Source organism: Cyrtonyx montezumae, unplaced genomic scaffold (genome assembly GCF_038088225.1).
Source record: "Cyrtonyx montezumae isolate F1298 unplaced genomic scaffold, pur_monq_1.0 scaffold_3, whole genome shotgun sequence".
In the NCBI taxonomy this organism is placed as follows: Eukaryota; Metazoa; Chordata; class Aves; order Galliformes; family Odontophoridae; genus Cyrtonyx; species Cyrtonyx montezumae.
In genome coordinates this window covers 140,329,166-140,357,017 of record NW_027072034.1, presented here as the reverse complement: position 1 = coordinate 140,357,017, position 27,852 = coordinate 140,329,166, and the positions used below count along the sequence as shown (strand labels likewise).

Sequence of the window (27,852 nt, the reverse complement as noted above, 5' to 3'; positions counted from 1 at the left end):
ATGTAGTAGGTAGACAACATCTTGACTATGTGTCAATTCTGAGTTATTTTTAAAATTGTATTGCCCACTTATGTCTGTTAAGTAGGTATTTTACCACATAAACTGCCAAAGGAGTGGCAGTTAATGTCTGAATTTTAGTGTGTGCACATAGACTTATCTGCACTAGCTCTGTTAAGACCAGTAACCACTGCTATAGTGTTTACAGTAGGCCTGTCTAAGTGTAAATAAATTGACAGATAGAGCAATATATTTGTGAAACGATCCTCAGTAATCTCCAGAACAGCTTTTAGTAGGCAATTCTCACAGTGTTCAACTACTTTTTCCAAAAGGGAGCAATGTATATTCTGAGTTACTTGCTGTTATCTGTGTGTAATGCTCTTTGGTTTATTTATTTATTGTTAGTTAGAATATTTGAAGCTTTGTGAAAAAAAAGTAGAAATAATAATAATAATCAGAAGACTGTGCATAAACAAATGGAATTTCCTTGCTTTTAGATGCTTAAGTGATTTGAAAGTTTTCTAAGCTTGTCAGAGGAGATTTCATGAGATTCAATTTCAGGAGATTTTTTTTTAACTATTCATTTGCCATATTTAGCTTGTTACTAAAGGAGGTTCCCTCAAATCTGTTTTCATTTTCCATATATTTTTCTTTCTCTATTCAATTTTAAAACAAAATGAGGCAGACAGTGCTTTAGTAAACATGTAAATTCCAGTCAGACAAAGAGATTTTTTTAGGAGTAATTGGTCTTTGTGTTTCTACAACAGATCTCATAAAGATGATGAATTAAGTGATTCCTTGAAAGTGAAAAACAATCACAGACTTTCCTATAGCCACAAAATATTTTAAGGAGAGAAGCAAGAACACTTCCAAGAGATCATAATGCAGCACGTCAGCCACGTTGTCAAATGCGTCAGTGTTGCACAAAAACAATTGTACTTCTGTATAAGATTCACCTATCCTGGAAAAGTGCTCAGAGATGAGTTAATATTCATTGATTTAATGTTGTATCATCACAGGTGGTGGCTGGCAGGTAAAGTGACCACCAAATCCTTGTTACTGGCAGTAGTGGCTAGTAAAGTGTCCACCAAGTCCTCATTATCAGCTCTGGTGGCCAACAGAATGTCCACACCACCCTGCAGAATAGGGGCCATATATGTATCATTCACATAATTAAAGTACAGCTACAGCACAACTTCCAATAGACAAGTTATAGCTGCAGGTAGGAGCACAGGCGAGGACCGCCTGCCCATGTACCCATGCTCCCACACTCCCCCTATCATGCTCTAGATGCAAGTTCAGGCCACCATCTGTATTTTTCCACACAGTCAGCTGTAGGTTTCAAAAAAAAAACTCTTGATCTGCCTCTCAAAATAAACATCCAGCTAGGGAACATCAGTGGGAGTTTAGAGAGCCTGAGTCTTCTTCCTACTATACCAAGATTTTAAGACTTGTACATATCCCACAGCTTCCAGAGCTTCTAGGCATTGTTCATATCACGTCTGCAGAATTTATTTTCCATGCCTTCAGGATTGATCCCCACAAGAGAGTCAAACACTTCTCTGTCAAAGTCCTGATGGCGCTAATGGACTGTATGTCCTTTCCTAGCCTCACCTGGGACATTCCTACATTCCTGCCTGTGCCTTAGGACCCCATCTCTGCTCTTGCCAGGGTTGTCAGTTCTTAATTCAGCAACATTACAGGAGTGCCCACTTCTCCAGCCCTGTCTCTGTCTCCTGGACAGATCCCTTGGGCTCACACTGTCATTTCATCTCTGGCCCCACCTCATGCTACTTATTTCTGAAACCCTTGAACAGCTCCTGGACTTAGCTCATCATTTGCCTCATCTGGGGTCGTTGATGAAATTGATTACCAGCACCCAGGTCTGCCCACCACATCCAGTCCCTATGGGACTGCATCCTTCAGTGAGGGCATAGCCCATGCTGAGGTCCCCTCAGCTTCGGTCTGTCATGGAGCTGCTAGACCTTGCAGTTCCCTGGCACTCTCATCTTTGTCTTTCTATTCTGAGCAACTACAGTCAACATCACATTATATATAGAGAGAAGAAAAGCTCTTGATTTTTCCCATCACTGTAATGTTTCTGCAAATTACTTGTGTCGCTACGTAAAGATTCAACAAGCTTAGTCATACATTGGGCCTAGGTTTAGATCTCTGCTCCCAGGCAAGATCAGCAAACAGAACTTTCAGATGATTTGCCTATAATATGAAGCTGTTGAATAAAATGAGAGACAGTTGATGTTTATCAGGATTAGCTGGGTCTTCCTCAGTTGTTCAGGAGGTAAAATCTGAAGACACAGCAAATCATTATCTGCAGGTCAGACAGTTGAGAATTCCAGATAACCCCATTAATTACTGAGTGGGAAATAAGTCTCCAAGTAACCTGGTGGCAAGAGGAGACAGGTCTTGCAAAGAAATTATTAGGAAACGTTGAAGTGCAGAAGTAACACAGTGGTCTAGAGAGCTAGGAGATACCTGTGCAGAGGACTTTAGGAATTAGGTGACATCTGCATGCTAGTTGTAAGCGCCTTATCTCATTGTGATTATCACTGCACCTGTTAATGAACCTCGCAAAACAAACCATCTTTGTGAATGTCCCAACGCATTAGAACACAGCAATTTTTTGACTAAACATATATTTATGCAGACTGGGCCCCAAAAAACAACTAAGCAAACAAACAAACCAAAAAAATATCAGCAGTGGAAACAGTTGTAAAAAAGCCATGGTGATAATCCAGTTGTATATTTACAGACATGTAGTACTGCCCAATTTTATCCCAGGTATCCCCACGGGGTTGGCAGGTACGGCAGAGGATGTATAGGAGCCCCACCTCCCTCTGAGGCAGCACCCTTAGCTTCAGAGTTACCCAGCTCTAACAGTAGCAGGCTTAAACCAAAACAGGCAAATTCATGCAGAGATTTTACCTGGTTCTGATGAGACCTGCAGCTAACAAGGCTCTGCTGAAAAGAGCTACCAGAACTACCTGTTCCCAAGTTACCTTACCTTTATACTGCCTGGCTGAAATCCAGTTCTCCCCGTTCTTCCCTGGGTGGCACAGAGTGAAGTTTGTGGCACGCCACTTATGCCCACATTCACTTGTTACAGCATGTACTCTTTAGCAGGACAAACAAAGCAGTCCCAGCCTCCCCAGAGCGTTTGCAATCAGGAGTAGGTGAGAGCCCTTAATAGGCAGTCAGAAGCACTCAGCAGTTTGTAGAAACTCAAATCCATGATCAGGGATGTAAAGAGAATGAAAACTGGAAAACTCTGCAAGCTTTTGAAATGTAGGCGTGAATATGAAGTCTGAAGGACGGCTTGAGGCTTGGTGTCAGTCTGTTTATACTTTTTACAGGACTCTTCTTGAACTAGTGTACTGAGCTTCCATTTTCAAGCTAGTCATAATTCTCTGAGAAGCAGTACCAGATTAGAGCAGGCTGTGGGGATGCTCTGGCAACCCGAGATAATTTGAGAAAACCCTACTCATATGCTGCTGCAGACCCAGGTTGGTTTTGTTGTTGTTGTGGGTTTAGTTAGTTTGTTTGTTTCTGACTACTTACGATGAGCAGCTGAGGCCCCTGGGTTTGCCCAGCGCAGAGCAGAGAAGCTGAGGGGAGGCCTGATGGCAGCTGCAGCTCTCACAGGGAGCAGAAGGGCAGCACCTATCTCTGCTCTGTGTGACAGCGACAGGGCCCGAGGGAACGGCATGGAGCTGTGTCAGGGGGACTTAGGGTGGGGATTAAGGGAAAGGTTCTTCGCCAGAGCATGGTCAGGCACTGGAACAGGCTGCCCAGAGCAGTGGTCATGGCGCCAAGCTGCTGGAATTCAAGAATCATTTGGACAACGCTCTTAGATAAATGGTGTAACAGTTAGCTTGCCTTGTGTGGAGCCAGGAGCTGGACTGGATGATCCTCATGGGCCCTTTTCTACTTGGGAGATTCTGTGGTTACTCTGTGACGTACCTCATCTGACAGAAATGGGGCAAAGCTGCAAAGGATCTGTGGAAGAACTGATCCTCAAGAGACAAGCAGGTGTCCCCCTCTCTCATTGCAAATGGGCTGTGTTTCCAAATACCCTCTGCCTGAATAGTAAACTAATTGCTCAGACGAGTTCAGCATGTGAGCCCTATTGGTGTGCTGTATGGGACCACCATGGTCACCCAGCACCATCTCACCAGCTTGCCAGGCTCCTGCCCCCAGCCCCACAGCTGAGATGGGGCTCAGAGCTGACCAAAATGCAGAGCACTGTAAGCCAGCAAATGGAACTTGGTGTTACTAGGGCAAACACTGTTGGAAAACAAACAAGCAAACAAAAAAACCTTCTTTTTGAGAAGGTTTTGAACTGCATTTTGTGGAAATGTGCTTAAAAAGTAGTCTGGAATAAGGAAAGCCAATGTCACTCTCCTTTTTTCCTTCAGTTACCAGAAAGATTTACCTTATTTTGAAGTAGTCCTTTCCCAGGAGATACTATTAAAAAGTCATAATTTTCACTATCTGTGGTCATTTCTGTACTTTCAAAGCTTCTGCTGAGCAAAGAAAAGATCAGAAAGGTTATCCATCTGTGTTTTCCAATGTGATGAATTGATCAGTGCTAAAAAATCTATTTGAGAAATTAGGTGATTAAATTCCTCTAGGCAGATTTCAAATATGTGCTTCTGTTCATGACCCTTTTCTCTCTGTTTCCAATTAATATTTTAATGAGTGCATTTTCTTCAAAGAACCTCCTGAGGAAACAGCACATTTTATTTCAGTTGATAGAAAATCTCTAAAAAGTAAATTTTATATTTTTCCATTAACACTTTCCTTGGAGCTTGGTTGAAAGAATTTGATTAATCTGGTCAGAAAGATCAAGTCATTCAGAAAACCTAATAAAATTAAGGATATTATTCATTAACCTACCCTGGAAAAGTGCAAAATATAGGAATGTAATGATTTTGACATAAAATTTAGGTACTGCATTATATTCAACAAGTAGGCAGACCATGTAAATAAAGCTTACCTGGTATAGACAAAGCAGATTTCAATTTCATAGGTACAGTGGCACTTAGCTGAACTTTATTTTCATAGGCATAGTTCCTTTATGTTGATTTCTATGTATGTATGTTCAGCAAAGAGACATTTCTCACATCGCTTATGTGCCCATAGCTCAAGTTTTCAGACAGTGAACTAAAACATTAACCAGGCACCACATGAGAGGTTCACAGCTCTTCTCCCAGTGTTGTCATGCACCCAAAGGCATTTGGTGAGCTGGAGAGACTGGTCCCACTGCTGAGGATTGGGCTACACAAGAGCAGCACTGGTGACTGTGAGCAGGCTGTGAAACTTAGTCATGTCACCAATGCTGGTCACTTTACAGAGTTTTGAGAGATTTTTTTTCAGTCTGTTTCCTACTTGCTTTCTAGATTGAGTCAAAGGATCGAGTTTTGAGGTTTGCTTCCACAGGCTCAGGAGTTAGAAATTTAGGAGTTCCCTATTCAGAACCTTGAACTGTGGGTGGACTGATGAGGAGAACTGGGAATGCTGCTCTAGGCCAGCTAAAGGTATTCATCTAAAATGACTGGGAGAGGAATGTTTGAGGGTGCAGGTAAACAGGGGTGCTGACAGTCCTGAGGCATGCAGCACTACCTCATCAGCACTGCTCACCACTGCCTTTACTGCTCTGCCTTCAAATCCCAGCACAGCATACAATGCCACCTCTGAAAAAAAAGCAGTGCTGTAAACATATTCCTCCAAAACTCAGGTATCTGCCAAGATTGCACAGGAATGGTCACACTGATAGTTCATTATAAAGCTCTATAAATAATTATAAGTTTTTGATAACATTTTTTTCTGCTATTTCCATTAGTGCATTAATAGCCTTAATAATAGCACATAGTAATGGCATTACTACTTGCTTGTGTAACACCCACCTTCACTATGCTATGCCAGCAATAACTAATGAATACACATTTTAGGAAATTCATCCACCTAGGTGTGACTTCTCAGAGTAAGATTTTGACCTCAGGGAGAAGAGATTGAGTTCAGGGTAGGTAAGAGAGAGATTTAATGCTCTTTTGGAGTTATATGGCAGCTTCTGGATAGTGCTGATGCAGAAAGCAGCTTAAAAATATATAGTTCCACCTGGGCTATTCATGTGCCTGCTGCTCCAGACTTAGCCAAGAACAGAAGACTCCCTGCACAAGCCAAGTTGCCAAGAGGTAGGAATCCAAGATAGGGAGATACCAGAGTGATACCTCTCAGATGGTCTTTTCTATCCATCCTACATATGTGTGTGAAAGTGATTATCAAGAGCAGATGACAATATTATTGGGTCACTATATCACTTTTGCAGTGTCTAAGGAGAGCATCTTGCCACCAGACTCATATATTCAAGCACTAGGAGAAAGTTGGAAACCAGGCCTAAGATTATTTTAAGTCTTATGTTTTGTCTTCATCATCTGCTTTACTCAAAATACCATAGGCCTAATCAATCAAGTTGGCAAGATAAAACTGTAGGATAACAGACAGCAGAAAGAAGATGAAAGCCAAATTCTGCATCTTCTCTACTGAGGTGAACCCTGACCCTTGTACAAATGCTTTAACCAACAAGACTACTGCTCTAAAGATAGTAATCAGCACCTCTGATAGGACTCCTTGTTCCAGCAATACTGTGGAAACCCAGTTAGGGCAGATATTGTCCAGTTTCTTGCTGAGCACTTGATTTAGGTTCAGCATTTGCTTCCAGTGTACTTCAATAATAGAATCATAGAATGGCTTAGGTTGGAAGGTCCCATTCGTCCTGGCCTTGAACACCTCCAGGGACAGAGCATCTACTATATCTTTGAGCATACTGTTCCAGTGCCTCACCACCATCTGAGAGAAAAATTTCTTCCTTACATCTAACTGAAATTTCCTCTCCTTTAGTTTAAAGCCATTTCCCCTTGTCTTATCAGTGTTAGACCATGGAAAAAGTTGCTTGCCCTCCTGCTTACATGCTCCCTTGAAGCACTGGAAGACCCCAATGAGGTCTCTCTGGAGCCTTCTCCAAGCTGAACAAGCCTGACTCCTTGAACCTTTCTTCAAAGGAGAGGTGCTCCAGCCCACTGATCATCTTCATAGCTCTCCTCTGGACCCACTCCAGCACCTTCACATTTTTCTTGTGCTTCTTAGCCTGTACACAGTACTCCAGGTGGAGTCTCACAAGGGCAGAGCATTGGGAGACAGTCACCTCCCTCTTCCTTCTGGCCACTCTTCTTTTCATGCAGTCCAGAGGACTGTTGGCTTTCTGGGCTTAAGAGCACATTGCTGGTTCACGTCCAGCTTTTCACTCTTCAGGACCCCCAAATCCATTTCCACAGGGCTGCTCTCAAGGAGTTATTCTCCTAGTCAGTATATATATTTGGCATTCCTCTAATCAAACTACAACACCTTGCATTGGGCCTTATTGAGAATCACTTTGGGTTCTCATGGGCGCACATTTCAAGCCTGTCAAGGTCTGTCTGGATGATGTCTCTTCCTTCTATTGTGTCAACTGTACCGCTCAGCTTGGTGTCATGGGCAAACTTGCTGAGGGTATTTGCTACATGCTTGGTCCACACGTTGAGCATCAATGCCACTATGTCCTACATAGATCATCTTTCCCTGTCACCACACTTCTTCTTGATTAAAAATCTGATTAAAGTTAGAGGGCTTGAGTTAGTTTTAGGCACTCTGTTATGTTGAGACTTACCTTAACTCATAGCAGTTCCAAGGATGACAGTAGAACATCATTTTTGTATAGTCATCCTGTCCTCTTTGACTCTATGGATAGTTAATCCTTTGCCTTTTCCTACTCATCTGCTAAGAGAAATGATCCCAGCACACAAATCTCGTATGGCTGTATTTGCATTTTTTCCCATTTCATGTTTTTCCTGGTTCATTCTCCCCTACCCTGAAATACATGCGAGGCCACAGCATGTGCTTTCAGAAGAACCTGTAATCAGTACCTGGGCAGCCACTAAAACCACTGAGGCAATTTTTCTTGGCAAAAATTCCTCTGGAAAAGCCAAGGATTGAACTGGCAGCTGAATACCATTTTTCACATACCGATCGAAAGTTTTTCCTACTGATGGGCAATTAGCCTGTTCTAAAACACTCATGGTCAAATTCCCAGCCAGTGTAAATCAAAGAAATCCCACTGAAGTCTCTGATTTATTTTCCAAATGGATTAAAAATTCAGCAGGAGCTTTAAAATGCCAGTGTTGTTGAACTCACAAATACAGCATATTTTCTATAACGCTCTTTCACAATAAGTATTCCTTATGGAGATCTGATCAATATAAGTTTTAAAAGTAAGAGTCAAACCATGGAACCAAATTTTACATTTTGAGCCTTTGCTATCTTTTATAGAGGTGTGTTTGTTAACATAATAAATCAAATTTCAGTTTTAAGAGTCCTGTACTTTTCTTAAGCGAAAGTTTGACACTGCTGTCGTGGTGACTGAAAGAATTTTGCCAGCCTTCAGTGGGAGGGAACTGCATCCATTGTGAAGCTCTATTCCCCAGCAGGTGCAGATATTGTGTATGTGCAGGCTGCATGATTCATTTCTACTCCATTTCTCCTCTCAAAACATTCAGCACATTGCCATCCCAGACAAGTGTTCTAATGAAACTTAAGACCCAGGAGCTCGATGTTCTTGGGGGAGTTTGGGTGGTGAATGAAGGCAAGGGAAGCTCCATATTCTGCATTGTCTCTAGTAGCAGACAAAGACATTGTCTTAGGAGATGAACAATCATTGCCTGCATTATTTCATAACTTCCAGTAAATCTAATGTCAGACTTACTCTAAAATCTATTTGTTTTTGGAAACGTGTAAATCGTGTAACTCTGGATGCAGTTTTTCATATTTCCCACATTTTTCCTTAGTTCCCTAACTAATCAGAACTGGTTCAGGGCTGTTCTTCAGTGTACACATCCTAGGTGGACGGTTGGACTGGATGATCTTGGAGGTCTTTTCCAGTCTTGGTGATTCTATGATTCTATTTCTTAACATTATTACAGCCATACTAAGTTTCCTCTATCTGTTCCACCTCGTTGTGGAAGTGAGTCACTGATACTTAAGTATATATCATATCAAAATAAGAACGTGATGTCTGTGATGTAAAGAGATATTTCATTTTACTAGCCAGAAACTTTCATACAACTCATATAGAGACTCATGTGGAACTGATGACAGATGTCCCTGCCCATGGAGTGATGAGGGTTGACAAGATGATTGTTACAGTTCCCTTCCAACCGAAACCATCCTGTGGTTCTGTGAGGGTAACAGCGGGCTGTGAATGGCACTTGGCCTCGATTAAAGAAAACATGCAAACATGCCACTCGTGATTTCTTTTATCTTCCACTTATTTGAAATTAAAAAAATATATATATTTTTTTATTTTAGTTCATTTAATACCATCTTTTAAACTAAGGACTTTTCCAGACTTTTCCTTCAACACTAGGCAGCCACTCCTCCTCTCACTCCCTGGTATAAATGAGCACATGCCCTATTTCTCTTAACACAGATTGTTCTGACAGTTGCAGCAACAACTAGTTTAGTCTTTACCTTCCATACTGTGATCATTTCCATGGCCTTTGCCTGAAGATCTGGAAAAAGGTTAGGCTTTTATTTTCTGGATAGCTCTGTAAGACTTACCTCAGATTCCCCATGTTGTAGGAAAACACAGAACTGCTCCAGCCTTAAACAGATCTTAAGAGAACTAATGCTCAAGCCTTCAGCAGCCACATGCAGTTAGGGTTAAAGAAAGAGCTACATTTTCCATAATCACACTGAAATCACAACTGCAACCAGTCCTATCAGATTTCACTGTAATTTTGTTTGTCTGCTGAGAGAGAATCTGTAAAAAATACCCACAGATTTCAGGAAGAATTAATAAGTTTCTTGTTTGCAAGATCTGCTGTTTATCCAAAATCCTAGCAGAAACTAGATTTAATGAAATAATTAGCACATGGAGTTTTGCTATCCATGGGATAGCAGAGCCTTGAGTTCTGTCCAGGAGACTTAACTGGACAAGAAGACTGATTTTTGTTGTTCGGGATAAGGATCAGAAACATGGTGCTTTGACAAGATAGCTGTGGAACGCCTCTATCCACCTATTCCTAAGGAAAGAACTTGAATCTTAATCTTCTGGTATGTGTATTAATAAGTGATTACCAGCTGGTTCTTATTATATTTCTTGTTTCCTACCCTCCTGAAACAGCTAAAAAAGTCCTCAAAAATCAGAAGTCTATAACAGTTAACTTCAAAACACTGAGAAATTCTCATGCAGAGGAGACTTCCTTTTCTGCAGTGAGGCTGTATGGTGTACTGTGTGAGAACTCACCTGAGTAAGCAATCCCAATGACTTGAGTTCGCACAGCAAAGGAAAGTCACAGTACTCCTGAATCTGCCACGTCTTTGAATCCTTTATTTTTTTTTTATTTTAACTGGGCCTGTTTTCAGAAGATCCTTCATTAGAGTGAGAGCCCAGAAGAGCGTTCTGCTGCTAAAAAATTGACAGGTTAGGGGAAAAGGTGAATTAGGATTAAAATGTAACTCTGTAATTCTATTAAAATGACATTCTTTTAGACTTCCAGCAGTCAAGAACAAAATTGAAGTATATGCAGAAGGATACATGTCTGTAATTTGGGGCCATTATTCTCAAGACAATAACTACAGTGATTAAATTGAATATAAACATAAAATAATCTTTCATAACTGAGAGGACAAAGGCTCAGAAAGGTAAGTAAGCTTTAATCCCCTCTACATTGAAGTAATAAGAAGGAAGCATCTAACTGATTAAATGTTTTTGGGAATTCTATTCCCATCAGTTTCAATACAAAATATAATTAAAAATGAATTTGTATTGCAATCTGTACAGCGCTTAAAATGTTGTATTTAATTTTTTTATTGCTATAAGTTTAACCATCATTTCTGTGAACAAGGAACCTGAATTATGCCAAGGCAAATCTATTTTACACTTGACTGTCAATCTATATGCATCAAGGCTCCAGCCTGGGATTAAGATCAACATCCAGATATCTGGAACAGGTTGAAAGATAAAGAAAAATCCCTATCTGGAAGATCAAGCAGCAGAAATGGGCAAGAAGGTGCAGCATTACCCTTCAGCTGCCTCCAGGCTAATAGGAGGAAAATAGCTTAGTATTGAATAAATTAGTATGGCTGACACAATGGCTGCCTACACGACATCAGAATTTCTGATTAAATTAGAAACATTAACTTAAACTTGCTGCTGTTTGGATCTCTTCCTTCAGATCAGAATTTCTGATGTAATTTGAAATGCCTGCTCAACCTTGCTGTTACTTGGATCTGTTCCTCGTAACTGGCTACACATGCAGATGAGTTTGCCTGATTGGATCTAGATGAAGGACAAGACCATGAATTTTACAGCCTCTTCACTGTATGACTGTAATCAGGTGCCAGCTTCAAACATCTGTCCTTTTCCAAGACAACACTAAATGGAAGCAAAAAGATATCTCTATCGGCATAAAGCCAGTGGGAAATGTGGTACAGTTTTTTAATACTAGACATTACTACAAATGGAGCTTCCAAATTAGCTGAAATTCATAATCAGCACCAGATTTCCCATTTCACAGTGAGACCTGGAACCGCCTAGGAGGGTCATCAGCAGCTGATAATGTCTAAACAGTGTGTCCAGTTCTCATTCACAATTACAAAATTGTTTCAACGGAGGCAGTTGCCTCTGCTAAAAGGCTAGATGGACTGAAAATTAATTTAGCCTATTTCAGTTAGTGAGGCACGTGCAGATTGTAGCTGACTGTTAAATGGTTGTTAATCCTTTGGTTAGCTGAAAGAACAAGTTATTCTCATACATTATACCAACAAATATTGTTAAATATAAAATCATAGAGTTTTCTAGTTAAATGCTCAGTAGCCTATCAAAATATCTAACAAGATAGATAATTAAGAATTTATTTTAGATGCTTCTTAAATACTTTTTTACATTTAGTTAGGCCTACAGGGACATATTTAAAATTTGTTCTCGCTTGTAACGTGTGCCTTCATCTATCTAATCTACTATATGGATATTTCAGCATGGAAGAGGCACCCCTCAAAGTCTCAGGACTCTTGCAGTGTAATTCCCATTAGACACCCAGCTCAGTGCAAGGCCATAGAGAAGAAAGGAAGCTTAACGTTGACTTCACGTAGCTTTGACTCAGGCTCTGATTTCCTCTGATTTTAATTCCTTATATTGTTATTTTCATGTGCCAATACTAAGAGGTGTTTAACCTCACAAAACATAAAAGAATTACAAGTTGTACTGTAATAAGGGAAAGTGTTATACTTAAAGCATCCATTCTTGTGAATATACAGAGATTAGTAAATTTTGTCACTATCATTTCATGAGTAAAATAATATGAATTGATCTCTATCTCCAGAGATAAAGCCTACAGCTAGAATAACTTGAGTTTTATTATTATTATGTGCTGCATTATGTTCTACGTATCATGTGTGGTAGTTTTAACTAGGCAGCTGATGAGAGCCAAGGCACAGATTCTCATGGCTATTTAGGTGCCTAATTTCTGCTACATTCTGTGAAGTAATTCAGTCACTACAGCTCTCAGTTTTGGCTTGCCTAAACCTGAAGAGCCTTGACACCAGAGAGGAACTCAGTCTGGAGCTTAAGCAGTTTCACTTTTTATTGGATGCTCTACAATGTTTAAGTCCCAGGGTAGAAATTTGCAAATACTAGTGCATCACTTGAGGATTGTGATACACAGACCATAGGAAACACAAACTAAAAAAAATGTAGAAATCAAAAAATGTTATAAAACTAAAACCATAAACATTTCTTACAGGAGAACAGGAGAGAGGTGGTCTGATGTTAGAGAAGCAGACGATAGGAACTGATACCAGTTCTCACATAACTCAAATCTCGGAAGGAAAGGGATGTTAGCAGAAGAGTCACAAGCTGGTTCAGTTATTCCAGTGAGAACAGATTCAACATGTATGTAGGGTAATCTGCACTGGTTTGGAAAGTACCTCAGCACTGTACCATCCTGCAGGTGGCAGGTGATCACACCACACATCTCCTGTTACTTTGTGCTCGCAAAATCATCCATGCTTCCTATACCCTTTATGCAAAGAAAGAGAAATTGGAACTTGATGGATACTTCTGAAACAGCTGAAAGCTGGGCTTTGTTCTACTGGTCTGTGCTTTGCTGATTGCCTTCCTAGGCTGAGGGAAACTTGGATTTTCAGGTCTTCCTCTGACTCTGGAGTAGCTGGAGAGCATTTGAAAAATTATTTGAGTCACTGCAAAGCAAAAAAAAAAAAAAAAAAGAATAAAAAACCATGCATATATAGCTCAATCGTGGAATCATACAATGGTTTGAGTTGGAAGGGTGATCTTCAAGATGCCATGGGCAGGTAACTGCTTAACTTGGAAATAGGGCTCCACCACCCTCTTAGTGAACAAATTTTTTCTGATTCACAACCTGACCTTCCCCTGACACAACTTCATGCTGTTCCCTTGGGTCCCTCAAAAATTCCACAGCAATCAGCATTTCAATTTTAACAAACTGCATTTTTCTGAAAAAGTCATTCTGTTTTAAAAATACCCAAAAAGTTAATCAGAATATTTCTGCTTTTCTTCACTATCAGAAAAGTGCTTTTGAAAACATTTATTTTTTGAAAGATAAAGTTTGAATTTCATTTATGTATTTTCTCTTCTAAAGAATGATCATTCTAAACTCAATCTATCTCTCATTGATCTGTTCTGTTCTAGTCACAGTCCCCCTTAATTTAAAAGAAATTTAAAATATTTGATCCTGCAAAGGTATTCTATCAAAAAGAAAAAAAAAGTTTTTCTCACTTGCCTTCAGATGCTCTGATATATCCACAATCATTTGTTTGAAATAACTATTAGGACAATAATTCACTGAGGTTAGAATGAGGATAACAGAACATGTTAACTGCACTCCTCATCTGCTGCTGTGGTATTGGTAACATAAGGCCTAGCTTCAGAATCAATGAATTTTTGTACTTTCATGCAGTTGCTCTGTAAATAGTTAAAAGTAAATATTTTTTTTCTGATATAAAACTAAACAGTCTTTTTTTAAATCTGAAAAATACAGTGTTTAAGTAACCCATGTTAATGGACCCACTCAGGATAATTTACATGTGTCTGATTTAAAGAATTGATAGGAGATTTTACACAGAAAGTATAACCAACCTAGTGTAAGTGCAGAGTGCTGAAAAGAACTTTATCAATTTGCATCCCCCAGAAAGCACCGCAGCCTGTAGAACTAGAAAGAAACCATGACATATGCTAGAAATGCAGGTGATTGCTGTCTAGCTGTGTGGCAAGAACCTGGCGGTCTGGAGATGATGAAGATTCTCCAGGGGCTTGCCTATGGCATTTGCCCTGGTTGGAAGGAAGTTCAGCCCTCCTAATTACATAAGGGTTGGACAAAGTAATTGAATTTGCTGAGGATAACTGAACACTTACCTTCACTGTCCATTCTGATGTTGGCTGGGTTTTCTTTACTATCTGACAGGAGAAAATTGGCCCAGACCACCTACTTCATACAGCTGTAAGGACACATTATTTTCTCCAGACAAAATCTGATATGTGATTGTCTGAAAGCTCCAGGACTCGTTGGCACCTCAGGCATCAATCTCTGAGTTTACTGTGGCTAAGTCTGATATTATCTAACTCAAAGCATCTCCACCTAATCTCAGCAGCCTTCTTCACCTCAGTTGCCCACACAGACATGAATAGTATTTCATAATCAGACACCTTGCTGGGCACCACTGTTATACCTAACTGATGGGCCAGTGAGGCACTGGCTGATTTTCTGGTGTTTTATCCAACTGGAAAGGAATCTGACCAGGATGATAAGTACTGTCTTACTGAATGTGTATCACTAGCCATTGGCTTCTTTTCTTACCACAGGTTGATTGGTTTTGCTACACAAAACTATGCTAGCCAGGAAGAACTGCATGTTTCATGGTCATACTTACTGGGAAACAACAAAGACAGATTAAGCAGTCAGTTCTGCTGGTACTGAGTACTCTGAACTGGTGCACTTAGGGTCTATTTAATAGGATAAAATGAGGATCTTACACATTGCATTTAATTCAGGCACAGGCTTACCTCGCAAAGTTACATTCATCTCTCTCCAAACAACAATGCCTGCAGTTCCCAAGGCAGCATTTCCTCCAGTGGTGTTAATGAGATCTTGCTACAGTGTAAAGAGATCACTGCCAGGCTAACTTGGCATTTCACAGCCTTTCTAAAGCAATCCAGTAGTTATATATGTATCAGTCCTTAGGACTGCATTTTCTTTTCCTGCTGGTTCTTATAAACCTTTTTTTTTTTTTTTTATTGTGGCTCAAGATTTGCTGCCTGGAGTACAAAGATTATTAAACATAAGTTGATTCTTGCAAACAGATACAGCCCAAGATGTTGATAATAAGCAAGTGAACAAACACTGGGAAAAGAGTGCAATTTAATTCACTTTGATGCAAAATGTAACTGTAGTTGTTTGACATCTCATTATTACTAGAAACAACTAAACTCTTTTAATTAAAGTGGGATTTTTAACATGAAAATTCCCAGAAGCATTCCATCAGTCCTGTTTTTGCTGACAAGAAGGAAGGAGCCATTCTGCTATGTCAAACATTTTTTTTCCATTCCCACTCCAATTTGAAAGCTGTGATTCCAAAGACAGGCACTGTTCATAGTACTTTCCCTAGGAGCTCACAGCTTCTTGTAAAAATCTTGGAAAATGTTACTGTAAATAGGCACACGCTACAGGAGGGGGAATGCTGACACCGTGCAGCATTCAATGAAAGAGGAAATACAGCACTTGGAAAATCTTAATAATTTCAATTTGAGTTTTCACACTCAGTCTGTTTTGTCCAGATGTGAATCACATTGTTTCCATAATCTGCCACTTGATTGAGCTGTTGTACTGGGTAAATCAGTAATACAACCAGTGGATGACCACAGAATGTACATCAATGCAGGTTTTGCTCCTCTCCCACAGCCCTGTTCAGATATACAATGCCCTACCTTTGTTTGGAGATCCTTTCCCATTTCTCCCATCCCCAGTAGATAACAAGGACGTTGCCTCACAAGACACAAAGAGATCCAAAGCCAGGACTTTGTGCAAAAGAAAGGCCCATGCATTCCAACTGAAGTGTAGCAGGTGATGGCAATGTTAGGGGGGTAAGGGAACCTAATAGAGAGAGTAAATTCTCTTTCCCAGATTAGCTGCTAGCTTCAGATTCTGTATCTTGGCTGAAAAGCTGAAAATGGCCTTTGAAAAGTGATATCAGCTCATTCATTAACTCTGAAACACACAATTTGAGGGCTACTAGTATAGCAGGAGAATGAAGCTAGGGTTGTAACAGAAGAGTTATGCTTTTTTTCACACATGTTGTCTTCATGAAATTTCTGAGAGGATGTCCATAATTAGGAAGGACTGTGTTAGTCTGGAAATATCTGTGTGTGTTTTAGCTGATGTGAGCAGTACTCAATGCTTCTGGTGCGCTAGTTTTCTGCCCCAAGGTAGGAATGGAATTAAATGATATGTTCTTGAGATGGAGCCATGCAGAAAGGCTTTTGATATCTAACCTGAGCAATTTTCTAAGTTCTAACAGTGAACAGGTTGCTAACATCTTTTCCTTAGTTTCTTTTCTATAAAAGGGCAGCTATCTGGGGATTACTCAGTGATTGCATACCTGAGCAGAAGAAAGAACCTCAGAGAGGATTAATGTATTAACCTCCTCCTGCATACTACAACTGATTGGTGAAATCCTTTTAATCCATTCAAATGCATGTTTGAGTATAACATAATGATGAACTAAAGAAAAAAAAAAGTATTTTAGACTGCAATTTTTCTTCAGAGCATCGAGTTCTTTAAGCATGGAGACAGTTATCATGAACCAGCAGAGTTGGTCAAGCTGGAAGTTTTCCATTTCAGTGTTCCATCTGCAAGAATGGTTAAAACATAAATGAAGCCCACAGTGTCCCAACAAGAGCTTACAACAAATAGAAATAGTAAAGATTTGTCTCTATAACATAGTCAACCATGCACAAATACGGACGAAGTATAACCTTGGGATGTCATGGAGAAAATCCTTATGGATTCATCTGCTCTAAACTGAGAAAAGTGCAAAAAGATTTTACTGTTTCCAAGGCATTTATTAATGTGAATGACAGGATATAGGGATACACTTCTATCCCAGAGCCAGGAAAGTTTATTTTCCTCAAAACTTCACTCTCCAGGCAGGAACAAGTGCAGTTCTGATCATGGAAATTGTAATCGCCATGGTCAGGTCATAAATAATATCCCCACAAGTCCTTTGGCTTGTTTTCTATTCCTAATGCAATTGTTTCCTCATAAAAGGTTTTGCACTTTCCTCAAAGGAAAGTCTGGCTAAATGTTCAACATCAGCTGCTGAAATATTCTCTTCCATATCAGAAATTAATTTCCTGAACTTTTTCCTGTGAAAACCTTCTGCATCACAGTATCAGGCCCATAGAGTTCTCCACTTCTCCAAGTCCATGGTTGCTGATTCATGGAAGTTCTTAGCTGGAATGTCATAGTTAATTTCACAGCTGGCTTTCTCCAGATATGTTTGAAAACAGAAGATCTGGGGTTGGCTACCATTAACAGGGATTTCCCGTGGTGAATACCAGGGATATGACCAAGTTCATTAACATAAAACATGTTAACGTTCTGCCCTATTGTTTTAGCTAATGTGCTCCCAGTTATATGAAGCATTTTCAGGTTCAGCACTAAGTTGTATCTCAGGGTGCACAGCCCTTTCTCTGTGTTCTGGGAAGCCATCAAATCTTTATTCTCTAAAACTGGTGGTTACACAGCTAGAGAAGTACAGATGAGTGTCATGCACACTCATGGAAGGGGCTGAAATGTGAATGATGCTTGATGGTATTCAGGCAGGATTTTATGACTTTAAAGACAACATTACACAGATCTTCCAGTTTGTCTGTAAAATGTAACAGAAGAGGCATTAATACTTACTCCATGTGTCTACCATGCTAACAAACATTGAAGAAACAAATTAGGCACGAGCTAATTCAAACAAAGGGCTAGATTTTCAGATGTAAAGTAGATTTTCAGAGTTAAGTCTGTGCATCAGCTTGTCTCATCAGCTTAGATCTTACTGAAATCACTAAGGATGTTACCATAACTCCCATGGGCCCCAGAGTGTCTTAGTGGCTGGGACTGTTGTAGTTGAAAAGATGGATAAAGAAGTGGTTTTCCTATTGTTCAAGCTCTCAGCAATAATAAAGGCAACTATAAAGTCAAACCTTAGCTTCTATTACCATCTTCATAGCTTTGTGAATGCCCCTGACCTGCCTAGTACAATGTCAGCCACAGGTACTCCAAATAGCTCTAAATAAGCATACATATTTCATTGTCACTGTGCAGTACCATAAAGGGATACAAGTTCAGACCCCTGACAGCAATAAAGCAGATCCATGAAAGCTTGCTCGAAGCTATTTATTAGCTTGGCTGCACCATCACATTGAGCTAACGCCTTCCAGACCAGCTGTGATAGCACTGCATTGTGCAATGTGGACTTTGATGCCAAAGCCTGAGACCACTTTTATGAGCAGAATCATTAGTCACACAGTCACTGTTGATTATGTGTGTTAAGCAAGAAAGAAAACAGGCAAAGAGCAAAATATGTATATGTAAGAAGGATCGAGGGAAAGAGAAAGAACGAGAGAAAGGAGATAAACAGAGATCCCAATCAACACATCAGGAAAAAAACAATCAGCATCTGACTATTGGTATGCCTGAACTCAGTTGAATCAGTGAGCCTGAGTTTAATACACAGGAGTATAAAAACCACAAAGAGCTTACAGTGTTTGGTATGTCTGTATAGTAACAGGTTGTTAAGCTGTAATAGTCTCTTTGCCTCTATTCTCTGTGATGATCCTTTACTCACACAGTAAATGACCTCTGCTGTAAAGGCATGTCCCATGTACAATGAGAGCGTGAGTCTCTCTGTGAAGCTAGCAATGCCACAGCTTCCTCTGCTTTGTTCTCTCATCAGGACAAATGTCACCTGCTTGCTCTTATGCACCCTTCAACCCCAGGCCTCCTCTGTGTTTGAAACTCTGCGGAAATCCCATGTAGCCATGCAACCTAGTATCAGAGATCATCATGGATTTGCATTTGAGTCCTACTTCTTCCTCCTTCCTTGCCTATCTGTTCATTTCTTCTGGGGCTGTGACTCACTGGAGGTGAGAACCATGGGTTTCACATGGGTGGCCAGATGGTTACATGTATTAGAGGGAACAGGAAGTGTGTTCCTACCAGGCACCTCTGTTATCCTTTATCTCAAACCAGAAAATCTATCAGATATATCTGTGTCCCTGGGGTGCTCTTATGGACCTCTCCACACTCCTATTTCTTTGCTCTTTTAGGATAGGACTAGTACAATTTAATTTCAGGTACCTGCAAAAAAAATCCACATCGACATCTAAGGCAACCTAGGTACTTTTAATATGCCATGGATAGTTTTAGGACAGTCATCTAATATCCTAGGTATGCCTGTTCCTTCTGTTGAATATGCAGGCAGTCACTAAGGACCAACACAGAGCAGAATTCAGTATTTCATCAAAGAAATCCCACCTCTTGAGATTTGCTACATGTTTAGTGAAGATAAGGCCCAGGTATTCAAAACAACTATTCATGTATCCACAAACAGCATGTTGGCATTGATGGGCCTTTCAGAAAATGGCTTTTAATGACAATTAGCCTAATTTGCAGAGTATTACTCTGAAATCATACACCATGCCACAAAACCATACACAGCAGAGCTGCACAGGGGCTCTTAACATTAGAGATCAAACTGCATTTTCTCTCTAGGAAGATGTATGGCAAAAGCTGGAAGATGATGGGGTTTCTCTTGAAAGGGGACAGCCAGCAGAACGATCAGCCTCACGGCCAGCCTTGCTGCTCCAGAAGAATGGAGAGAAGAGACAGGGGACTCCTGCCAGCCCAGCAGCTCTGCCCCGTCCCCCAGCCTCTGTCTGGGAACAGCAAGCACTTCTGGCTTCCCAGGAAGAAAGCTGAAGCAGTAGTGCCCAGCAGGGCCTAGTTTGTTCTGCTGTGCCTCAAAGTTGCTAGGAAAGGCAGGGAAGCCTTCAGATCTCTGCAGTGCCCAGGTGCTCCCCTCTGTGAGGAGGCACCTTCCTGCTCAGTGCCATCACTGAGCACTGTGCTTGGATTTTGCAGAGAATCAGAGCTGCACGAAAATCCTGCCAGAGGGCAGCAAAACCCTACAATTATTTGTTCTTGAATCGCAGCACGCAGCTGTAAACTGCAGTATTGTCTCCCCTGTGAGCACTGTGCCACGTCCTGCCTCTCTGCTCCCCTCCTGTCCCCGCCTGTGGGCAGCAGGGCTGGGCACAGCCCTGGGAGATGTGTCCCAGGTTTCTGTGAGGCCTTGTCACACAGGAACTGTACATGTTGATTTCACAGGCAAAAGTCATGGCAAGCAGAAGAAACATTTGCCGTGGGGGACTTGCACGAAAAGATATTTGTGGCTTGCTGCATTGTTCAGGAGGAAGCCATTGCCATTTTATATTCCCATGTGAGCACATGGTTGACTTCTGACTCCATCCCCTTGGCAGCATTCAGCCACCACAGGCACACACACGCTCCAGCAGGCACTTCAGTCACTGCAGCACCCAGAAAAGAAGCCCTATGCCCCTATCTTCTCAGGATTTTTCCCTTCACCCAGGCTTTTCAGATCTGCTTTTACCTGTCCAGATTGACATCACACACTGAAACATCCTCCTGGTTTTGCTTTCATTTGTGTCTATCCTAACTGACAAAAACCAAGATGAGTGTATCCCGTTATAATCCTTCTGCTGATATATTCTTCTGTAAACTAAGCCAGCAGAGGCAGCCCATCCTGGTGTCCAGCTGACTGAGAGCCCAGTGAGCAGCCGTTCCCAGCGGAGCAGAAAGTGGGAGATGTGTGTCGTCATTGGACAGCACGCAGCTCTCGCTAGGATTGGTGAAACTGCCTTAAAACAGATGGTTCAGGACTGGATGGACATACAGGATATTAATTGAACCAGATCACAGAATACTGCTGAAAATGAAGTACTGATAAAGAAAAGCATTCATCAGATCATATAAACTCCACATCTCACTACCCCAGTTAATCTAGAGCTGAGAGATGTACTTTCAAACCCTGGCATTTGTCTTGTAACAGAAATGTTACAAGTGTTGTTATGCTATTCATACCAAGGGGTTAGAAAAAGTACAAACGATGGCAAAAGACAGCAATCTTTTTTCCTTTCTGATTAACACTGTTACTCAAGATGACATTGACTCAGCACAACCTTGATGGCTTACAGCAGGATGTCTCATCAGGCCACTAGTCACTAAACATCCTTATCAAAGACATGCATAGTTTACAAAACAAGCATTTTCACACCCCTGAGATCCAATATACTCCCTGGATTTTTACAGAATAATCCTTCTGTTGACTTTTTATCAGCAAAGCTCAAGCTGATATGCTCAGAAGTCTGATGAGCTGGAAGAAATTTTGCCTGCTTTAAGTCATGCTGTCAGAAGAGAGCCTTGCTTGCTGTGCCTGATCTGGATTTGGAAGCAATGTGTTCAGAGATGCCCAGAGGTCATTGACAAAGGAGATGACCCTGAAAGCTCCAGTGCTCGCAGCAGCCTCAAGGAGGACAGAGTGGGAGGATGCATTGCTGCCATCTCTTCCTTCCTTCATAAGGGTGGGGGCTCATTAGACCTTTGGCTATTTGCCTAGATGAGATTTTGCAGAGTATCTCTGGTCAGTAAAGGCAGGGGAATATGCAGCATAATGTTTAATAAAAATGGAGCGGGATCTCATTATCTGACTGACTTGATGTTTGTAGCTGAGACTCAAATCATTTTAGCACAGGGTTTCACTGATCCTGATGAAGGTGCTGAATCATGAGTGCTGTGAATGGCCATGGGACATTTTATAGTGTTTTGAAGCCTGGGTAGGGCACCTCCTAGTCTGAATATTTCAGCAGAGCTATTTCCCACAGCACCTTTGAGGAATAAGCTGAATAAATTATCAAAAGCTGTAAGTCAGCATTGTAACACACCTACGGCACACTGGAATATAGGTACCGAGAGCAATTTTGCAGGAAAGTTTAATCTGTTAAGAGGAAAAATTGGGATTTCTGGACAGAGGGGAGCAGAGCTTACCAAACAAGCCACCAACTTGTGTGAGGCTCAGGATTTGTCTGCCCTGATCTCAGCTCCTTTTGCCCCCACAGTGGAACTTTGTCATTACCTACTGTGAGAGTACTTTCATTCTTGTAGTCTGCTAGACCGATGGAGTCTCAAATATCAAAATATCCAGCCCGGTTAAGTTCCCCTCTGCTTCAAGTCCAAAGGATTTCAGTATCCTCCTTTGCCAAAGACAGTAGCCTTTGCACTCAGAGCTATATTTTGGATGTTGATGTTCTAAAATAAATATAATAGCCTGAATCCTATAATAGCCTGAGTGGTCTGCATTTCTATCAGGTTGTCTTCATCTGGTAGTGCATTAGGGTATTATAAAGATTACACTATGTGCAAAGCAAAGGAGTTTCACACTTTGAGGATATATCCTCCTCTAGATATAGAGACTGTAAGTCAGACTGGGAGCTTAAACTCTGACTCCTGGGACACCCAGGTTTCCTGCCACACTGCTCATCTACAGCTGTGAGACCAGCTGTGGTCTCCTTAGCATGTCATCATCCTCTTTTTCTTGTGTTTCTAATGCTACTGGGAGAAAATAGCAACTAGCAATAGATGAGTTAACTTATGAGTTAACAGATAACTTATTCCGAGTCCTCATAGCATTTTGAATTGTGCTGAACTCATTCTCATATGTAATATTTTTCCTCTCTGTCTATTTTCCTAATTCAATTGTAAGGTAAATCATAACTGGAATAATTCTCACAGAAATTAAACAAAAGTTTACCCTGCACAACTAAAGGGAGCTAACTTTCCTCCCACCAAGTTTCCTGCAAGCCCAGCAGAGTTTCTTTGCATTTGCACTGGGGTAAGTGCATATTCCACAGCCCTGGACCGTGCAGAACACCCCCACGCAACAATGATTACAGCTTGCACCCAGCACCCGCAGGTTTGGGTGACATTCCTTTCTTCCCACTCCTACAGAATAACTGTAATGCAACAGCAAGAATTTAAAAAGGCATTTGATTCACTCCCAACCTCCCCCCGGCCCCCCACCCCCAGCTGAGTATTTCATTAGAACTAAATGTTGTTGGAGGAAGCACAACAATTCAGTGTTGTCAATCCAAGTGACTATTGCAATTATTTAAGATGGGAGTCATATAAACCTGGGTAAGCCTCGTGTTGGGGTTGGATTTGAACAGGGGACTTTGAACAAGCCTAATGAGCCTCATTCTGTGATTATGCCCCAGTTCAGCCTATCTATCATCTGAGGCAAGTCAGAAGGCTGCAGATATTTGCTAAGATATTTGCTATTTTAAGGAATTACTGCAGACCAGCTCTGTAGAAACCAGTAGGTGCTAGGAACAAATGGACCAGTGCCAGCCTGAAAGGAAAAATCTGAGGATGAACAAAGCACACATGAATATTTCATGTCTGGTTTTCAGCTACTGCAAATTAATGATCATACACCATTCTAAATCAGATGGAGTTGTGCCCCTGTAGGAGCACAACAAAATAAATCGGAGATTGCATTCTGGAAAATCACAGATAGAGCACTTGTGATCAAAAGCAATGTAATGACCACTCCAATTAGCACCTTTGCTGCAAACTGGTCAATTTGCTGTCAGGATTTGATCCAGGTGTACTCGAAGCTGAGTACTGCTGCTGAGGTATGAATGCAGCAACATGCAAGTTCCTTCCAGACCAAGATACACCAGTACCTGAATTGCTAGGGGGGCCAGAAAGAGTTTGATTTATTTTCCCTCCTTCTAAGTAAAATCAACTGGTATTTGTCTAAATTCCATGAAACAATGTTCAGTGCGGAGACTTGAGAAGAGTACTTATCTGTGGAGCTTCCACAGGGCTTCAGTTCATGCTTGCACAAAGTAAACCCAGTGTGGTCAGCATCACCTACTCGAGGACTTTGTGGGACCTTTGTGCATTACTCAGTTCAACCAAACCTGGAGACACATGTGACAGAGCAGCAAAGTGGTACATGCTGGCTCTGCCTCTATACCACAGCCAGCTTGTACCTGGCTCCCACTGCAGCGCGGTGAGGGCGAGGAAAGGCAGGAGGAAGGTCAGAGATAACCATTTTACCATGTCCTGCAGGGACCCTGGGCAGAATAGAAAGGTTGGATTATAAAGTGGAGGGTGGGGGGAGGGAGAAGCAGGTTAAAAACAGGAGTTGAAGGCAAATGTTGGCATGGGAAAATAATCTACCCTCCCTGTACATCACTGCCCTTTAATTACTGTAGTCAGGGACTGACGTGTTGGTCTCATAGGGTTTCCATGGCTTAATACCTTCCTGTCTGAGGGAAATATTGGGCAAATGGACCTGCAGACAAAGTTAAGAAGAAGCAACTTCATTAAGGACTAAAGAAAATACTTTTTTTATTCTGTCTCAGAGCCCAGCATTTGAAGGAGCAATGTAAAAAATGCTCTGAATAATCTGCTGTCTAATCTACTGAGAAGTTTATTGCTATCATGCAAACAAATGTCATTTTTCCAAAAGCTGCCCAAAAAATGTCAGACTGCTTGGCTGTCTGAGGAGAAAAAGCAGAACCAATACTCTGGGCTGCTTTGCTTCTCACAAACAGAAGACGGTGCCTTAAATAAAAACCAGAGGAATCTATGCTGTAATGGAAAAACGAGAAAGGAGCTCTGCCTCTCTTGGGGAAAACAGGCTGTCAATTTGATAAAACATCATCCTAGACAAAAAATAAAGGTCTAAAAAGACAATTTCTGTTGTTGAAGGAGGAGCTGCCGTATGAGAGAAGCTTAAAATGTTGCCCCTTGAAATTACAGAAGTCTGCTTATTTTTAGCTTTTCAGATGCTGTCAGCTTCCTGTATAAACGCGGTTACATAATGGACATAATCTGCACCTCAGCGGGGGCCATACGTGCCAAGCTATAAGGTTACACAACAGCCTGCAGCTCGTTCCCATGAGGCAGAACACAAAGCCCTGTGCCTCTCCTCACTGCTCTGCTCCTTCTGGGGCAAAGTCAGATGGACAGACATGGACAGACAGCATGCACACGCAGATGTTCATTCATACATATGCACGTAAGTGTGAGTATTAACACACACGTATCCCCTTGCTTTCTTATTACCTGTGAAAGAGCATATTCACTATATGGTACATGAGAAGTCTTGTGGTGACCCTAACAGGTGTGCTGCAGCTATTAAAAGCAGCAAAGTTAAATCCCAAACACATCCTGACTTTCTGAAGCTACCGAAAAGTTCCCCCTTACTTAATTTGAACTCCAAATGCTCCTTGTTGTTGCATGCAGTGGTATGCGGAGAGCGTGCAGTGCCACTGCTGAGTGAGGACAAGCTCGTGGTTTTAAGCTCATTAAGCAGTGTGTGACATTGTTTTTCTGTGATCTTTTTGTTTGTTTTTAAGACTGGATTTGTACCTCTGAGAAGGCTGTACGGTACCCAGGCTGTATCATTCTTCGAAGAGTATAAAACTACATCACTTCCAACTTATTTTTAGAGCAACCTGTGTTTGCAAACACTCCCACTCTTTGAGTCTGGCACAGATTGACGGGAAATTACTTTTCCTGAAATGTAAACACAAAAGGAGTTGTGCCTGACACACTGTCTTGAGTGTATCAAAGTTTCTGTGGCAAGATTTTTTCATACATTTTCTTGTTGTGCATGATGTGCAATTTTACTTCACTGCCTACACCAACTGCCTCCAGTGCCAAACTGAGGCAATTTTTAATTTAAGTCCTTTTTTCTTTTTTAAATTTGTTTTAAGAAGGAGATTTTAATGCAGAAAAAAATATTTACATACACATTTACTCATGCACAGCTTTCCAAAGCTGCGATTTCATTCTGTTAGTTTTGTCTGTGAGGGCCTTTAATCTTTTTTCCTCTAGCAGTGTCCTTCCTGTTTTTACAGCTCCACAGAGTCCAGGAGAGTGCTGCATTTGGAAAAAGCCAGTGAAACACAGAAATGCTGGTATGGTTACATTCAGCCAGCAAGACTTCCTCTTCTGTTTTCATCTTAAAGACCCAGCAGCAAAAAAGGGGCTTCAGAAAGCATAAATTAGATTGAAATTATTAACATTACTAAATTTAACATTCACGTTCTCTGAATTACCCTTTTTGGGTACTTTGGGACTTGGTGAGGCACCCATGAGGAGTCTGCCATTCCTCGAGCCCAGCAGGTGCCCTAGCAGCCCAGTGCACCTTCCTTGGGCTATGTGCTACCCCATGTCCCACACAGCACGCCCGAGCAGCCCCAGGAGCTGATGATGTAATGTGCACCTCCACAAGATGGGCTGGGTGAGCCACAGCTGGTGCTGCCGCCTTCCTTGAGGGTAATTACTCATGGTATATTGTCTTAAGTGGCAGTACTCTATTTGTAGCATTGCTACCACTTCCTTGCTGGTTTTGCCCACTTCCTTAGTGTAGTCACCATGTGAGTCAGATTGAGGAATTAACCCAGCTTTAAAAACGTGTATTGTGGGGGCTATCTATATTTTGTTAGATTTTGAGCTGAATGGCTTCCCAACCCAGACCACTGGAGGCAAACAAACAGAAGTATGGGGAGAACACAGATGATGCAAACATGGGAGGGAAAGAAAAGGTTGGGAGTGGGAAGATGTCAGTGGCACCTACAGCTGGTACTGATCCCAGTCTGAGACTGAAGCACCACTCATCAGCCCATCAGAACAGAGCAGAACAAAATGAGTCCCAACCTTTTCGTTAGTTGCTCAGAACATGCAGCCACATTTTATAGGGTATAATACCCAGCTGAAGTAGCTCTATTTCTTTCTTGTTATATGGCTTTCCCACAGACCATTTAATCTTTGTAATTCAAAGGTTGGTGTTTGTTGCATTTCCAGAGATGGAAAAGAGACCGTATACATAGATAGAAAGCTCTTACAGGTGTCCTTGTAGGTGATGTAAGGCATATTCACCTGGTTGGGATAAGGGGGTAAAATCCTTCTCAGCTTTTTGCCTTCTAAACTTTAATTTTAATCCATCTTTTCTCACACTAAAACAAGGAAGGTTTTGCCTTCATTCTTCTGTTATCCACTGCACTTGCATGCTGAAAATTAAAAGCTCTGTAGCACACCTCTCCTTCAGCTTCTTTTGCACCAGTCATTACAGAGCAACTCAAACATTATAGCTAGCTCTGAGGCCCATGTCAACAGCAAAGCAGGAAGCAGTCCCAGGGGAGCAGTGACACTAAGCAGCAAGGCAGAGGTATGAGGCTGCCTGCTTCCCAAGGGCTCAGAGAAAAGGAGAAGTATTCTCCCTTGGCCTGCCTTTGCAGGAATGCTGCAGGATGCCAGCATTTCTCTACACAGATCAATCCTGGTGCCACATTATTCAATTGTTCTACTCTGGTAAAATTTCCACTGCAGCAGGAGAAGTTTTATCTGCTTAAAATGTAAGTAGATGAACTGAGCAAAATGAAGGGGCTACTCAAAACATGTTTAATGCCTGGAGCTCTTACAGAAAGACTGGGACATGAACCAGACTGAATAAAGCTATTCAATCAACAACATCTTTCCTCTTTGTAATAAAGACTTGCTAAAAAATGTAAGTCCAAGTGGCACCATTTCTGATTTCTTTGCACTGCCTCAGAAAAGT

The 27,852-nt window shown here is 41.3% G+C and overlaps 1 protein-coding gene across 1 annotated transcript; it reads right to left on the bottom strand.

Moving 5' to 3' along the window:
- Positions 1–1,010: 1,010 nt before the first annotated feature.
- LOC136051486 (hyaluronidase-4-like) lies at positions 1,011–17,855 on the bottom strand. The gene is given in 7 exon segments (XM_065740925.1): positions 1,011–1,133; positions 13,872–13,933; positions 15,152–15,239; positions 17,049–17,269; positions 17,272–17,412; positions 17,415–17,711; positions 17,714–17,855. Coding segments are annotated over 7 exon segments (1,074 nt in total).
- Between the last annotated feature and the right edge of the window lie 9,997 nt (positions 17,856–27,852).